The sequence below is a fragment of the Tripterygium wilfordii genome, chromosome 1 (assembly GCF_013401445.1).
Source record: "Tripterygium wilfordii isolate XIE 37 chromosome 1, ASM1340144v1, whole genome shotgun sequence".
NCBI classification, from domain to species: Eukaryota; Viridiplantae; Streptophyta; class Magnoliopsida; order Celastrales; family Celastraceae; genus Tripterygium; species Tripterygium wilfordii.
The window spans coordinates 10,419,522-10,437,923 of record NC_052232.1 but is presented as its reverse complement, the minus strand read 5'-3'; the positions used below and the strand labels follow the sequence as shown (position 1 = coordinate 10,437,923).

Here is an 18,402-nt window from a genome sequence, read left to right as displayed (position 1 = left end):
TCATGTTTTTTTGTGTTTTTTTTTCAAAAAGCGATAATCATATTATACAAATTTATCTTTAAATATTTGATATGGATTTAAGTTCACACCATCAAATCTATAAGCACCAAATTTTCTGATTGATAACATGGTAAATTTGACTAAAACTCAACGGTTACCACAAAAATATTACTCTCAATAAAAATCTAATTCAGTACCTTCTCGAATTCATACAGTTTGATCTTGCTCTTTTTTTTTTTTTTTTGTTCTTACCAATAAATATCACTACAAACTAGCATTCTTTGAAGGCAATATATACTACAGTGACTTAAGTGAAAATTATGGACCATCAAACTAGAAAAGTAGGGGGTTATAATAATGTAATTAGGAGCAAGACACGAACTAGTTTTATGCAATGTATGTTTCTAGAACTCGATATATAATTTTTTGTTTTCTAATAACATTTAATTGTTATTGAAGATGAACTTAATTAAGTTTGTGCAACAAAATATTGTTTTGACAACTCAACTGCTTTCATATTGAGGGTTTTTATGGAAAAAATTTTGGGGATGTCTGCCTCATTTTGGGCATAGAATTAATACTTTGGACAATCAACAAATAAACCGAATATGGGAATAATGTTTGAGTGTATTGTTTGGTCAGAAATAATATCACAGCTTCTGAACCTTCTATTAATACACTAAAGTTTGGATAAAAGCTGAATGATAGTAAATATGTGCGTGTTAGCTAGCTCGATCAAGGGTATTTGGTTTTTTCATTTGATTTATCACACTCAAAATATACCTACGCACATCAATAATATTATCTGTTTTGGGTTTATCGGTTCACTATGGATATATTGGGCTCGGATAGCTCTGTTCTTACTGATCCCAGTTACTAAAAGCCAAAACCCAACTCAATATTGTCATTTCTTCTTTCCTACATTTTTTGTGTCCACAAAGCTCTGTTCTTCCTAAACCCAGTTATTAAAGATCGAAACTCAATTCACTGAGCAAGCTAATCTACTATTGGCTAAAACCCAACTCATTCAACCTAAGAAAATGCATTGTTGGAATGTGGTATTTATGTTCTTGACAAACTTGAGATCCAACGGTCAAAATTACATATTTTGCGTGCCTATATTATGATTTTTTTGGGGCACCAAATGGTACCGGTTGCATAGTACACAGGGTCTACCCTAATCTGTTATAATCGGTATCAACGAACTAGTCAATGACCAACGTGTCGTCGAGTAATTAGGGGTAGGGTACCCCAAAGTCAAATACAAGTACACAGACCAGATATGGTAGTTGGGCGGGGCAAGATTGACCATAACCGGCCCGTTTACTTGTCGGATCGCATTTGGTTGACTGAAAATTCAAAAATCAGTGTTGACTGTTGAATAATCGAAATTAAAATAGAACACGTGGTTGGAGTTAATTTGGAGTTATATTTTTATAGGTATTCATTTTGTTGCATGTAAAAATATACCAATACCTTGTGGCATAACAATTTTATTTAATTCGCTGAACGAAAACTAAGTAAAACGACCAGGTTTGGATAATGATTGGGCGAATTGGGAGCTTGAGCGAGGAAGATTGGTCAAACAGTTGGCAAATGACCGAAACAAACGACAACAATAGTTACACAAACATCTTGATGTGTAAAGGAGAGTGGCTAACGTGGTAGTCATGGCTTTACGGAAGCAGAGCAATATTAAGACGTGGAGGACACATGTCAGACAGGGAGAAATCAATTTTCAACACTACCAAGCGGTTAAGAGAACGTGGGACACTTGGTAGCAAATCAACGGATTCAATTATAAATATCAGTGTTAACAGTTTTGTAAAGAATATGTATATAAGCCTAGATTTTAGATTTTACAAGGTTTGATCAATCAAAGACTCAAACAGGGCATGTAATTTTCGTTTTCTTATCTTTTAATCTAATTAGCCCTTTTACATTTTCTTCCTCGTGTGTTTGCGCCCCTTGGAGACCATCATCTTTTTTTTGCGTTTGCACCCCTTTTTGAGACTTTGTTCTAAGAGGTTTGTTCTTGCACACATCGTCTGATCTCATTTGTTCGCAACACTCAAATTCTGTCGTAAACACATTTAAATTTGAAGTTAATCAATTCTGTATGTATGAGCCTGATGACTCGTGTTTAAGCTCGTTTTGAATGTTCAAAGAGTAAATTTGTATGGTCTCGTTCTCAGTTACTCAAAAAATTTGTAGTTATATTTTTTAGGTATTCGTTTAATTTTATTGTTAGCAATTTGCCATTATATTTTAGGATAATACTTGAGACCTTTAAAAAAGACCTCAAAAGACCCTCATTTAATGTGGAGTGTTAGATGTGAGGTAAACCCTACATGAGCGTTTTTAATCAATAACTATTTTAATGCCACATATATTTGTGAGACTTTTGAGACCGGGGTCTCTGGTATTGTCCTATATTTTATAGGTATTCGATTAACATAATGTAAATAAATTTTGATGTATTTTGAAGGTTACAAATACATTACTTGATTGGGATGATGACAAATTAAGAATAAACAAAATCAATTGGCAGAGACCTTGTACATGTTCATGTTGGCTCTTTAATCCATGAAAGTGAAGACAAACTGTCAATCTTGACTGCAAATTTGTCATGTTTCAGGGCATCAAAAAAAAACTAACCTTGGTTTGGGTTGATGCAAAATGTAAAATACTAAATTGTGGTTGCAATTAACAATGCGGCAAGTTTTGGTATAGAACTAGCTAGGTCAACGAAGTATAAACCATTAATTAATCAAAATTTGTTGATTACTTAAGAGTGTACTCAATATTATTAATCTTGATTTGCTTGCCAGTAATAATAGAGATACCAACAATTGACATCCTCGTTATCTAAACTGCTAAGTTGTATCGATACGCACATGATTTTTTTGTATCCTATAAGACATGTGAAACTCATGAATCCATTTGATTCTTGTGCATCCAACTGAGCAGTTGAGATTATGATTTTTATCATTTTTGTTTGTGTAATAATAACAAATAATTTAATGTTTATATACAATACAGCTGTAAGATGTAATTGTTGTACTTAATTTTTAATTCTTGCATTGAAAAAAAAATTAGTATTCAAAATTCTGATTTAAGTTTATTCTAACTTTAATTTAATGGTTCCTGTCATCTATCACATTCTTATCTACAGCTTTTCAAATAAACTAGTTGCATATCCGTGTTTCACGCGGTATATATTTTGATTGAAAAATAAAGATGTGTGAAAGTTTTTCGATACTTTGTTAACATGAAGAGCAGTAGAGCTTTAATTGTAGAAAATAGAGATGATTGTGAGATGAAGATAAAATATGTACAATACTTGTTTTTTAATTTGCTAAGAAAATATTTTTCTAATAGGGTGTAAGAAATTTGATGCATAAGGAATAAGTATGCTAAGAGTTTATCAATTTTTATTTGCGTCGCTAGTATCTACAAAGTGTTATAAGTCACCAAAGACATGTTTATGAGACAATATTGTATGGTTAGTACAACAATCTCTACAAAGTGACATTTAATATCGAGAAGTACAATGTAGTATAAGTAGTATTTTTGAAATGATATTTTTGGAATAAAATTCTTAATATTTTTAGAATAAGATTTTTGAATTTATATTTTTGAAATGTTATGTATGACTGGTAGATTTATGCCTATAATCACTTTGACCTTCAACAACTCATTGAATTCTACCGTACTTTCCTATCACCACTTACATGTTCCAATACCAAATGAGCTGAATTTACTTACACATTAGAACAATATAGCATGAGAAAAGTCTCTCATGTTGTGTATATTGCAATCCAAACATACTACTAAACCTGACCAAACTCTAAACATGCACAATACATCAACTAAATACTACAAAAACACACAAAATACATCAAAAACACAATAAATGATAAAAACACACAAAAAATCCCACAAAATGATAGTAATTAATGCCAAAAACACACAAAATGTTTTCAAACTAAATACTACAAATGAATTTCATTAATTAAGTAATATCAAAAGACTCTCATAATTAGCAATATATGACCTTTGAGAAACCAAAACAACATCAAACCACTCCTATGAAACATTAAATTCCCATACAATTCAATATAATTTTAAAATTATTTGAATACTATTAACTGTATGAGTGTGGTTGTGGGTCTTAAAGTGTATGAATGTGGTTGTGGGTATTAAAGTTTTGCAATATATTTATGTGTGTGGTTGTGGGTCTTAAAGTTTTATAATATATTTTAAAATTTTCTTTTGTCTATGTAGGCTTTTTTGTAAAGACGTCCACGTGGCACCATGAATTAAGGAGAAGCTTCGTGGATCCTCAATTATATATATATAGATTGATACTCTAGTCTACGGAGAACATTACATAAACAACTACTTTATTGATTGCTGACATGTGGTTGCAATATCAATTCTGGCTAACATGTAGAACGTCAGTATTTCTTCACTTTTTAAACTGAAAAGGATATTATACAAATTTGCCCAATCAACATTCGATATGAACCTAAACTCTGACGATCATATTCGAGCGCTAAGAATTTTACACATGAGAACAGAGTAAGTTAGTCCAAAACTTAACTCGTGGATATTGCTAATAGAATTTCCAATCCGTATACATATCAACAATATTGTTCACTTTGTGTTGTTCGTTTCCCGTGGATACATTGAACCCGCGCAACTTTGCCTTCCCATGAGATCACTCATCCCAATAATACTCTCGTAGAAACACGCTTAACTGTTAAGTTACTACGAGATATTATCTTTCAAGAAAATGCGTTGTTGATGATTAAGAACTGGAATTATCTATATACGTTAACAATTGTTACCTCACTATTTCTTCACGATGCCCTACTATCTACGCAAGGCATATACAAAAGAGACAATTTTAGAGCTCTTTGATTGATGTGCGCACTTACAGATGTGAGATGTGGAGTTTGGTGGGAGTCAATTTTATGGATTAAAAGTGTTTTTTTTTTTAAAAAAAGGATAAATATTAGATCAATATTTCCATTAATTAAAAGAGTTACATCTAATCAAAAAAAAAAAAGAAAGTAAAAGACCGAAGGTGGCAGTGAAAGAGAGGGCGTAGGTTATTTTATTTTGTATGGATTATATAAGTTTAATCGTGGACTGTACTTCCAAGCAAAGTTGACGTGGTTGTTTAGGGTAAGGTTAGGTGGTGTGTGGTTTTGAATACCTTAAAAAATAAAAGATATTTCACAAAAAAAAAAAATTATCCTTAAATCCTAAAACATGCAATGTAATGATCTCAAACTTGCACGATTGTCGTATTCCTCTCCTGCCAAAGTACATATCAACATGAGCTCACGTTGCTAGCTATGGCTTGAGTGCCTATTACACAATATATATATATATATACACACACACATACAAACGATTGAATTTTATATTGATGATATGTCGATAGGCGCCACCAGTAACCTGCACATACAATAAGAGAGAATGATGGTCGTATGAATTCTAGTACCAAAGTGAGCCAACTGTCAGGGACCCGTTGAGGGTAACAGAGCGAGTGTCTCTTTAGATTCTCTTAAATACTTAAGTCTTTTAGCCGGAAAATACAGAATAGGGGTGTAATAACGTAACTCTCCTTTGCTTGATTTAATTGACCACTTTTCTCGACCATATATAATTAAGAACCCAATATTCAACAAATATTTCAATACGTTTCTTTATTATTAAAAAAAAAAGTTATGGTTAGACATCAACATCACTTATGTAGTCGTAAAATCAGCCCAAAAAAAATCATGTTCACAATGAGATATAGCCACACTTGGTTGATCTTATCAGTATCAAATGAAAATGACCTAATCCAATCAAAAATCTCAATTGCATGGCCCCATTTCAGTAATAAAATAAGCTAGCCCATACAAATAATTTAACTCAGGACTTTTATCAAACACATAGGAAACAATATGAAAACTAAGCAAGAAGCTTACTTGTTTGAATATATAGATATATATTCCCATCAAAAAAAAAAAAAAAGAAGAATATATAGATATATTAGTCATCGCTGTCTGTCTTACTTCATGCATGGATCATCTTTACCTCATCAAACAAAATAGATTCGGAGGGTATGAATATGATTATTAGAGAGCTTACTGCTGGTTTGTTTCAATTCCCTCTTCTCTCTTTTGCTCCTGTCTTGTCATTGGTACTCTTGATGGGCATGAGGGTCCGATTAGGTCTTGGGGCAACTCATTCTGTGTATGTCTGTGGTACTAATTATTGGTGGCCAGAGCTGCTGCATGCTGGACCTTTATGATTATTGGACCATGCTTGCAGTTAATGACTGCCTGTTATTAATTGGTTAATTACGGCATGGTTGTTGGAGCTATGCATTTGGTGGTTATGTGAAGTTGGGAGGTTGGAGTCTGTGGATTTGGAATTGGAGAGGTGGATCTATATATGGTGGCCATTTTTGTTGGACCCTATCTAGAATAATTATGTTTTGTTGAGTGTTCCAACTAAAAACGACCATACACCACCACCCATATAATCAAGAAAGAGCTATTAGTAACCCAACCCTGAGGGGTAGCTCAGTTGGTAAGACCTGGACAGTTACACTGACAGGTCCAAGGTTCGAGCCCCCAAAGGGCCACTGGAGGCTTACATGGTCGTTAACTTCAGGGCCCGTGGGATTAGTCGAGTTGCGCGTAAAGCTGGCCCGGACACCCACGATAATCAAAAAAAAAAAAGAGCTATTAGTATGTCAATCCTTATTATATATGTTTGGACCTGGTAAATTTCTTCGCATTAAGTAAAATTAAACCGCAAGTTTCACTCCTCGTTGTGCCCCCGTCTCGTCAATGCTGGGATGTCAAGCCATTCACGCTGGCAGGGTCGATGGCACAGAGGGCCCACCACAGTGGGCCACACATCGCCGCTAGAACATGTTATGGTGCCTAGGCCAACATGTACGATGCTCACTTTAGTTTGCCCTCGTTTGATTAATAATTTAAGATACAAACATACAAGGGTTGGAACAATTTGAAGTAATTACATACCCTTTCAACATTCGTCAATTAAATCATATTAATGAATTTCTTAGCAAAGAAAAATCCAAATGAATTCCCATATACTAATATTAACAGCACCTACTACCGACATTGACAAGGCTAGAGTAATTCAAAAATGGCATGCAAACTACACATAAATTAAATTTGAACATTCCATATGTTCAAGGGGTTTGAATGGACTGGCTTGGCCAGGACCGTGGAGCTTTTATTAAGCTTTTTACTCGATGTACGGCCCACTAGGTTTCTATCAGCCTTTGACAATTTTCACGTGCAATGCTTGTGCATGTTTGAATAATATAAACACACAGACTTGAGACTTGTCAAGTTAGGTGCGTGTGTATATCAATAGTTGAAGAGTCAAAAAAGGTTTTAAAATTTCTATAGCCAAATGTAATTTATCTGTCAAGTCTACAAAAAAAAGTAAGAAATTAACTTTCTATAGCCAAATGGTTCGAGAACAAACAAGCGTGTAAAGAGCACCAATACTTGACTTAGGATTACACAATTGTCCAGTCCACCACCATTGAAATGGTCTTAGCCATTTTGAGAGGTTTCATGCACGTCTAGACCACCAACTAATGAATATGGGAAACGATGATTATTGATTTACGAGTTTCATATATTGGAAGTACTATTAACAATGATACAGCGATCGATTATGGTGGATTGGTCGGCCTAGTTGACTTGATCGAATTTGGTGGTCATGTTGTAATTGTCCCCGAAATTATTCGACACTAATGATAGCGGCGAGGCAACTGCTAGGTATTTTGACAATAAATGGGCCGGCTCATGACATCTTACATTCCATCATAAGGTGGTCCAAATGGTTGTAATGGGAAAGCATATATAGCTCACCACGCACATCACAATGGGGTCCAATGTGTATGTGGGGCATTCCTCGGTCGAGCGATATTTGCGGCCGATGAAAAAAATATTAGTATTATAATAGCTCTGAATCCATTTAAGTAACACACGATATTTAATTTGTTTTAGAATTCACCCAAATCCTCCGAAGACTCAGGTACGTCATTTCCTGAGATGGATTCCTTGTTAAAAAAAACGACAATAAAAGTGTAAAGCATGAAGATAGAGGAATTGCCTTCACATGGAGAAATGAAAAGATGATATCAAAAAGAAACTTATGTTGAGTATTCTCCACTATCTATATATACGTTCGTTCTTCACATGCGCACCAACATTTGCCCTCCTTGAATATTCTCATTTTTGAAGTACAGAGGGATTACCATATATATATACTTTTGTTAAGTGCAGCCCCTTATTGGTACCTTTAGGGCCTAATTAGTGAGGTCCAATAACCTAATATTTAAGATTGGATACATACATAGCCAGGCCCCTCTCGTACGTACAAGAATTAGGTTTCGCTCCAACTAATTTGGAGTTTGATTAAATTACCAATTTAGTTAGCTACGTATCTGGGCTCAAGTAGGAACTGGTTGGACCCAAACAATTCGGCCCGACACTTAACGCACGTCAACTGTAAAAACAACATAAGGTCAATTATAGGCCCGAATCAAAATGAAAAGCACTTGGTTAGTAGTGTGGTTGGACACAACCAAGTCGAGCCAACGAACTCATTTGCACGTTTGGGCTTGATAATGCACAAGTAGAGATGTCAAATGGACCGGTGGCCCGTTAAGAGGGCCCAAGGATGGCCAGCCAGGCCCATCTAAGCAGCAGGCCTGATTGTGGGTCGTGCCAGCCGGCTCACATTACCCCTCTATGCACAAGTAAATATTGCATACTCAACCTAGTCTTTTGCCTTATGATCCGTTAATTCAAACATACCATCCATGCAGGTAGTTTGTGTGTATAGTCTTCTTCATGTAATTGTACGATTAGGTATTTATTCTTCATGTAATTGTACGATTAGTTATTTATTGAAAATGAGTTTCTCTTGACAAGTACGAAACAAAACCTAAATAATCGAAAGTAGACATCAAATCAAAGAATTGTGCATCCAACCAACCTTGTATTGCACCCAAATGGAGACTTGGCCCACCAAATAGGTTCATGGCCACTCGCAGGTCGCAACCATTTACATGCAACCAAAAAAAGAGAAGGAAAAAGAAAAGTTTTGGGAGAGTAGAACCTAAAAGTGTAACTCTTCGCACAAGTGAGATGTCGTGAGTTCAAGTCTCATGAGTTATTTCATTATCGTAATTTGTGAGATAAACCTTTACTCAGTCTCACGTGTGCTAATGTTATCCCGCTTTTTTTTTTTTCTCACATTGGGTTTTAGTTCAAGTCTCAACTGGTTCATGAAGATTTTGAGATCTTCTATGTGACTCAGAGTTTACCATTCCATTGTTCGCGCGGACTAATTGGATTCCAATTTCCACATCAAAAAAAAAAAAAAATAGTAGAACGAAAGGCACGTGATATAACATCCAGGTCAAAAAGGTTCGGTAGGAGGTGGGCACAATCACTAGTCATCAGTCACTTAGTACAGAGATTTACAGATAATAATGTTCCTTATAAGGAGCATATCTCGAGCCTCTTTTGCGTTTGATATTTTCCAAGGTGTTCTCCGCAACGTGACAAGATGATCCATCCACCACAATCACTAGTATTACAGAAGTTGCTTCATTACTATATATCTTAATATGCTAACCACAAGATCAAATGAGGCCATCTTTGTCGTGAAAAGCTAGTCTAACGGTAAATCTTTTTAAAATCAAAATCGTATGAACTCACAAGATTCTTAGTTCGATTTTTATTAGGAATAATGCCCACGTGGATATGCACTGATCTTTGGCACAACCTACTTTATCATAATGGTTCGAGATTAGATCCGTATCGAATATCTAAAAGACATTTTTATGACATCGTTCTCGGTTAAAACTTCCTCTTACATCAAATTATTTATTTGGGTTAATGACGTTTTGGGCTTTTATTGGGCTTGTTTGGGAATGCTGTGAGGTACTGTGAGGTGCGGTGTGGTGCTGTGAGTTATAAAACTGTGGTTCTGTGAGGTGAGTTGGAACGTAAAAAGCTATTTGGCGCATCACTTTTAAAACTGTAGTGCGGTGCGGTGCTGTGAGATGCGTTTGGCGTATCTAAATTACGGTTATATTAGATGACTAATAATATTAATATAAAATCACTTAAGGTTTACATTGTACATTAATCTAAAATAAAATAATTGACCTAATTTGATTACGTAAGATAATTCAACATATATTGTAAGCGTTTGGGAGTGTTGTGAGGTAAAAAGCTGTGGTGCTGTGAGGTGAGTTAGAACGCAAAAAACTGTTTGACGTGTCACAAAAAACTGTGGTGCTGTGAGGTGTGTTGCAATTGAACACAGTTGCAACACACTGCCAAACTCATACATTATTTCATGATCAGTCCCACACACAACTCAGACAGCCCCATTCTCGTTGCCAAAGCTTTTAATATTGGACCATCATAGAGGTTTTAGAGTGGTTGGGAACGGGTGGGAGACAGCCATCACGTGATTGCCACGTAAAAGCAACGGGAAGTAGGGGGTACTTCTGTAATTCACCTTGTTCAGGTCTTACGATTTTTGTTAGGAGTATTTAAAATCCTCTAATAGCGATGGGAGGCACGTGGATGGACGGCACAGCCCCTGCTACTGTCCATTGGTTCATTAAACAGTGAGATTATCATATAATTTAATCGAGATTAGATTATTTAAATTTTCCTTAAAAAAAGACATGAAGTGACGTGGCATTTGACTTGGAGAGGACTACTGACTGTTAAGCTTGGTGGATTTGACATATGGCGTCCACATAGACACATTGTAATCAGCAGTTCAAAGGTCTCTTAGATCCACATATCCGGCAGATGGAAGAAACATAAAATAGTCAATTCATTCTTCTTATCTGTTAGTGATTGAAGAATCTCAAGGACCTACATTGTATCTTAATGACTATTTATGAAGGAGTTGGAGTCTACAATTTTATAGAGTCGGAAATTCATATTAACGGGTGGGGAGGTGTGTTAAATCATTCTGTCGGTTTTTTTTTACACAACGATATTTTATCATATTTTTCTTACATTGTTAGATACGAATTTCATACGTTCCATCCATTTATGAATTGCAATGAAAGTCGCCAAACTATTTTTAATTGTAGTTTTATGCCTAATTTTGGACGAGATATCTTTGGTTCCAAAATGAATACTTGCATTGAAGACTTGAAGTGATTTATGCATTTTAATTTGCTTGAATTAAAGAGTAGTTCTAAAAGTGACTAGCTTTTTTTCATGATGAGTTAGGTATAAATAGTAGTCTTATAATTCCCTCCAACCTCACAAGCAAAATCACAAAACGGTAGTGATTTCATTAGTGTAATAAACCCTCACACGCCACCTTCTCATAATGGGCTTGTTTGGGAATGCTGTGAGGTGCTGTGAGGTGTGGTGTGGTGCTGTGAGTTATAAAACTGTGGTGCTGTGAGGTGAGTTGAAACGCAAAAAGCTGTTTGGCGCATAATTTTTAAAACTGTGGTGGTGCTGTGAGGTGCGTTTGGCGTATCTAAATTACGGTTATATTAGATGACTAATAATATTAATATAAAATCACTTAAGGTTTACCTTCTACATTAATCTAAAATAAAATAATTGACCTAATTTGATTACGTAGGACAAGTCAACATATAATGTAAGTGTTTGGGAGTGTGGTGAGGTGTGGTGAGGTGAGGTAAAAAGTTGTGGTGCTGTGAGGTGAGTTGGAACGCAAAAGCTGTTTGGCGTGTCACAAAAAACTGTGGTGCTGTGAGGTGTGTTGCAACTGAACACAGTTGCAACACACTCCCAAACTCATACAATGTCTTTGCTTTCTAACGGCCACCAAAGAAAAAGGTTGAACGGTTTCATCACACACCGGAAACGACAAACTACCCCGGAATTGCATTCTTTGATTGCATTCTTATTTCAAACGTTGAGATGAATGTCATAGTCCATGTTAGATCATTAATTCTACATGATCTATATGAAATCGTATACATACATCTCGAGTAATGATCAGCGCTGTTGGAAAAAATTAAAAGTACTAAATTTTGAAAGAAGAGAAATTAATAAAAAAGCGTACAATATTAAAGTCACCCTTAATCAGTTACACACCTAGAAAAACCTACCGCACCCACCACGAAAAAGTTTGTACACTAATTGAGCCGAACCACAATCTAACTCGGACGGACCACTCTCCAACCGGATTCTAATCAACCCGGTTCACTCGCTAATTGTTCTACTGTTTTTACTCTTATCGTCTTCAAAAACTGGGCAAAGCCAAACCGGACTCAGCCTGATCCACAGTTTCATTCTTCTTTCTCATCTCCAGGACCTTACGGTGGTGGTTTGAGTGCAATTCGCTTGAGAAAGTCGGGCTGCAAGCGGGTCTGTATTCGGGTAAGAGCCGGCCCGACTTGAACCGGACCCCACATGCGTTGCACAAGGTCTTAGCCCCAAGTGGACCGGCTCTCCACTGTGGAGTCTTCTGAACACCGCAGTGGCTGCACCGACGAGGCTGTGCACCGCCACTACCGGGCTCGGTCGCTGGTTTTTTCTTTTGCTTCTTAACCGGAGGTTTTGCGAATATAGGTTCAAGCGGTTCGAGAATTGAACCCGGGTTGGTGTAGATAAACCAGGGGCTTGAAGGACAGGAAGAAGAAGACGAAGACGACGAACTGGATGACGAAGATTCTGTCAGTGAAGATGGGGACCTCAGAGACCACACTCTGACACCGTTTCGCGTGCGCTTGCTTCTCGCCTTTGCTGGAAGAGGAGTCTTGAAACATGTGTCGGTTTCAGAAACCGGCGGTTTTGTTTCTGGTATACTCTGTATTCCATCGGGAACTGAAATTTTTGGCTTTTCCGGCAAAATTCCGATGTGGTACGAGGCAGAGGGCTCCGAGAAAGAGTCCTCCACAAAATGAGAAAGCCATTCAAGGCTAGCCATATCATCCGCCTGTAAAAATGGCACCTTTTTTCAACAATAACCAAACAAACCCTCCAGAGAAACGTTATTTCGAAGCAGAGAGAGTAAATTAAACGTACCGGAACACCAAGCTCGCTGTCTACAGACCCAAAATCGTAATTGGCACTTTCGTTGCTCGGAATTTCTTCTGGGTTTTCTCCTTTCGCCTTAAGCGAGACCCAAACTTTGTCTTCTTCTTCCTCGTGTTCTGCTTCTTGTTTCTCTACAAGTCCGTCTTCATTCGAGAAGTCCAACAGGTCATCCACGAAAAAGTCACCACTCGAACCGCCGTTTTGCGCATTCAAAGCCCACAAGTCATCCAAAAACGCTTGGGGACTCGATTTAACCGGAGCCTCAGTCTTAACACTGTTAACCAAAGCGGCTTCAACGCATTCCATTTTCTAAAAAGAAACAGAACAAACACACAAAACCCAGAATTTCAAGAGTCAGAAATCAACGAAAAAACAAAACTTTCGGCTGAATCTTTCTATGTCTCAAAAAAATTGACTCAATAGAGTGATAAAGAGTTGTATTTATATTTACAAAAAGAGTACCTGAAGAGGGGAAGGAGAGGAGGTGGTGGTGGTGGTGGTGGTTGTTGCAGAGGGAAACGGGTGAAAATGGAAGGAAAAAGGGTGGGGAGTTCGGTAAAGCATTGAATGAGAGATGAAAGCGTCCGTGGCTTATACTAAAAGAGAGAGCCCGTTTTTCCTTTCTCTCTCTTTATTTTTAATTTCTCTCTCTCTTCTGTCCTGGATTATTATTATACGTACAAAAATACAGTCACGGTATACAATAACATTCATTAATACTATTTACTATACCAGGCCGTTCATAAATGTTTAAAAACTGTCTGAATTTACGAGGCCTGCCCTTCGCCAGCTTGAAATTTCAAAATATTTACTGGACTAATTTAAAATTATACTACTATTTACCATAATTAATTAGTATTTTTTAAGGTTTTAAGCCATCTATACATATACAAGAATTTTCCTATGCAGTTTTAAAGGGCGGACTTAAAAGTATATCTACATTTTCACTATTGATTTGGAACATATGAGATCCGAAACACCGAGTAAAATTTCGCATAATAAAATTTCGAATATACATATATAATACATACAAATATAATGTTGTCCGGCGTACCAAAAAGCCATAGTCCTCGAGTCTGAGAGGCCTAGGAAACCGCCACCTCTTTTGTTCTTTCCTTATCTTTTACTTTTTCTTTTTTTTAGTAAACGAAAAATCTTATGCCCATAGCTTTTGACTAATTTACCCTCTCCGCCTCCTCCCCTTACTTTTCCCGCTCATTGTTTCCTAAAACGTGTCTAATTTTCAATGATTAATGCAAACTACATACCCGGACACAGCTCATTGTCTTACAACTATCTCTGGTAAGAATATCATCAATCACTCTGATTGTAATAATCAAGAATCTTAACACTTTTTGTGTCCAATTGAGACGGATTGATTGGAGGAAGAAGTAAGATTGTCTGATTCCTAGTTCTCTGTCAATCTTTAGTCATGTTTTATAATTCGAATAAAGTAAGGTGAAGCATAAGAACGACGTGAGAGAAAGATTTTGATCCAATTCATTTGAGATATTGTCAACATTTTGAGCCCAAGATTCATGTGATTTTGTCTTTCTAATAACACCTCATGTGTTATTATGATAGGTCATGTTTATAAACATATTGTTTGACTGAATCCACTTTGAAGTATTGTCAATTTCATGCAGGGTTACAGCACAAGTTTTGAACTCATTGCGATACAGTGATACTTTAATGCATCGCTTAGTCAAATTTTTTTGTTCGAATAAGATACGTTTAACCCTAAAACGATACTTTTGACAGGTGTAAACACATCACAAAACTCACCCTATACTCGTGAGCACTCACATAGGTGTATATATGAAAAACACGAAAGTACCCTCCAATACCTAATGAGCAAAGCTTTTGAGATAGGACATGGCTTGGAAGCAAAGGGAAGCAAAAGGTGATACAGAGACAAAAGACATCGGGCCAGCTTTTGTCCCCATCTAGCCCAACTGAAATGATTCCTCTCTCTTTCAAGGGCAATTTAGGAATCAAATAGAATCTAATTTTTTTAATATTAATTTTTTACTGACTGAGCTTCTTGTCCATGCAAGCGTGGGCATTGTATGTTAAAGCTCTGAACCTGTAATTTCTGGTTGGGGCAGGGACGGTTTGGTCAGTACAATAAAAATTAAGGTAGAATACGATTAAAGGCAAGACGTTTTGGTTACGTAGTCGACCGTTTTAAAATTTTGAACACAAGGAGCCGGCCCGACGTCGTTTTCACAGCAGACCTACAGTGGTTTGGCTCGCGTGTTGTGTTATTATTGGTCCTAGTGGTGATGGGGGATGATGTGAGTCCACCAATGACCAGTCTGTGTTTTCGAGGTTTGGCTTTTTCTTTTCTATTTTTCTGCGTTCTATTTTGAATGTTTGAAAGTCGAACCAAACATGAGGCAGTTTTAGGCTCTTTCAACGCACTAATCAACGGCAACATTTTTTGTGCAAGGCAAGATTATATTCAAGAGAAATGAGAAAACTAAGAAGGGGACTATTCCCAACGAAAATCTACTCTACATTTTGTATTTCTAGTACATTAACCAGATGAGATCAATTCATTGGACCGACGCGCTTCACTTTACAAGATCATGAATCAAATTGTTACCTTATGAATATTCACGGTTTGCCAATATTTAAAAGTTAAAAGATCATTTATCATACTTTTGATTACCGGCTCTATTCTTCACACTTTGGATCATTTATTTAAAGGTCAAAAGATCATTTATGATACTTTGGATCATCGACTCTATTCTTTAAACTTTGGATCATTTATCGTTGTTTTTTGGATGATGAAATCCAAATTTGGGGGAGTAAAATTACTCGAATGGGCTTTGAGTAATGTTAGTAAGGCTGTCAAAGAGTGTGTACGGGGGAAGGGGTTGAGAAAGAAACAGAAAGTACGGTCTCCATTGAAATTTCCGATGAAAGGTTTCTTTGTGAAGCCATTCTTGAGAATCTTGACTACTGATTTTTACTTATTAGTTTTGAAAATTGAAAGTTTTAACACTCGAGTAACTAGTTGGAATGATAAAAATGGTGTGTATCACCCTAATAAACAGTGTTCGAATCCCCCTTCTATTTCAAACCATAATATATAGTACTTTTTAGACTTATTGTAAATGAATTACTTGAGGAAGTTTCCCGCCTTGAAGTGGATAGATCATAGAAGCGTTAAAAATGTACGATATATCCACAGGCAATGATGAATGATTTAATCAATAACGTTAGCAAAAAATGACAAATTAATTTTAACTTAACCCATATTTTATAGGTGATAAGCTTCTTCTTATCCACTAGTTGAGTTGTAAAATCTGATCGTTATGTCCAATACACAACATAAGCTCCATTTTGGTCTATGCTTTGACGTCAGGCTCAATACAAAGAAGGACTACTTGGTCGAAAGATTGATGATTAAGTCTTCTCAAACCAAAATTTACTACCAAAATCTTAAGAAAAGGGTACTTTCCATGATTAGGTTGATGTGTTAAGGGCCATACCTAATATATCGAAGATACTATCCATCATGACCACGAGTCTGCACTAATTTGTTCTTCATGAACAATTAACATCAGTACTTAGACCCATGAAAACGCTTCTTCGAGGAGACAAAGGGGCGCAACGGACACACTAAACCCACAAGATATACCTACAGTTCTCTGTGGATACATCAATTTACCCTCAATATTTTATTTATATGCATTTCCGACGTGAGAAAAGCGATGATGCTTTGCTTATAAATCACTCGGTTGAATTATGTCAAGCCGATGTGGAATTTTTGTCACATGATATGCAACCGAACCCTTCATGCTTGCTGGGATTGTATATTGATTATATTTGACAAATGAAAGGGAATCCATGTAGCCGGACCAATCATCAAACCGTCGAATTGATTTGATTGTATATATATAGAGTTAGGGAAGACATGCAAGCAAATTACGTAATTTCGCAATTGTTAAAAAGTTGTCCTCCATACATCACCATATTGAGAATTTATGGATGTATACATTTGATTGCATGTGAGGAACATGAGTTGTCTAAAACGTGCAACTAAGCACTACCAAGTAGTAGAGCTCAGCGAGCAAGCCATGTCGCTATACAATTTGTCAATAAAAAGGTATTTTGAGATGTTAAGAAATCTTGAGTTGTTCATACTAGTAGTGTGTAAAAAGTGGTGCAAAGTCTATTGACGTATATGGAAATACTAGCTTTATCGACCTTTCTCACTCTCGGAGTTGGTGCACATTGCCAATGTTCCAATGCAACTATGGTCCAAGTTTACCTTAAAGTAGCACTGTCCAAAAAAATTATGTCAAACTAAATCCATCGTTTAATTGGTTATTGTCAAATGCATGTTAGTGAGGACCGGTTGACAAATCGCCAATAATCGATCGATCGATCAGTTAAATTTATATTAAAAAATCGACCGTTAATACCATTACCTTATAAGCTATAAATAAGGTGTACAACTCAACAGTTGAGATCCTATCATTACCGTGCTTTCCATTTCAACTATAATTGGACGAGATTAAGTGTTAATTGACAAATTTTCAAATTGAAAAAAAAATTCACGTGAAGAGTCATCATCATCATCTCTTGTGATTCCTTCAAATTGAGCGGGAATAGAGACGTGTGTTTGACCGTTGGGTACTTAAGTTAATTTTCAGAATTTGAAATCATTCCCGGCAATGGGTTTGAATTCAACATTAAAATAAGTGAAAACAAAAGGGTGGTGGTGGTTGTTGATGTCTTGTTGCTGGGAATTGGAATTGGAATTGGTTCACAAAGTCATTAAATATAGTGCCCCCCCACCCACTTGCCCATTTTGAATGGATGAAAGTGATATTATTACACAAACACACACATAACCACACGTTACACCTATTTGAATTTTTGGACACCAATGTCATCTCCTCCTCCCTCCATTTACTTCCATTATCAAAGAAAATCCAATTTCCTCCACATACGCATCTCTTTATCTTCTTCTCCCCTATACATCTAAAAAGTGTAATTAAATTGGGCCTAGTCAAGTTGTTAAAGTTCTATTATGCCTAGGATCCTTTTATTTGTCTACATTAGTGGGGGAACCATAGAAATTAATCTAAAGTCCAGCCCATTATGTATGTGTTGAGTTTGACCTAAACAGAGAACCACGAATAGCTAATTTGACACTCATATATATGGTATTTCATAGAGTTTTCGAGTTCGAGCCACCTCCATCCAATTCTCTTGTAATTAAAAAAAAGTTTGACCTAAACACAAATAAGAAATTTTATTCAAATTA

At 36.3% G+C, this 18,402-nt stretch overlaps 1 protein-coding gene across 1 annotated transcript; it reads right to left on the bottom strand.

The window, feature by feature from the left end:
• Positions 1-12,027: 12,027 nt before the first annotated feature.
• Positions 12,028-13,744, bottom strand: LOC119982583 (GATA transcription factor 5-like). The gene is made up of 3 exons (XM_038826083.1): positions 13,581-13,744; positions 13,107-13,427; positions 12,028-13,017 (listed from the first exon to the last, which is right to left on the bottom strand). Exons 1-3 carry the CDS (start codon positions 13,680-13,682, stop codon positions 12,322-12,324), a joined length of 1,119 nt encoding a protein of 372 aa, XP_038682011.1. The 5' UTR covers positions 13,683-13,744; the 3' UTR covers positions 12,028-12,321.
• Between the last annotated feature and the right edge of the window lie 4,658 nt (positions 13,745-18,402).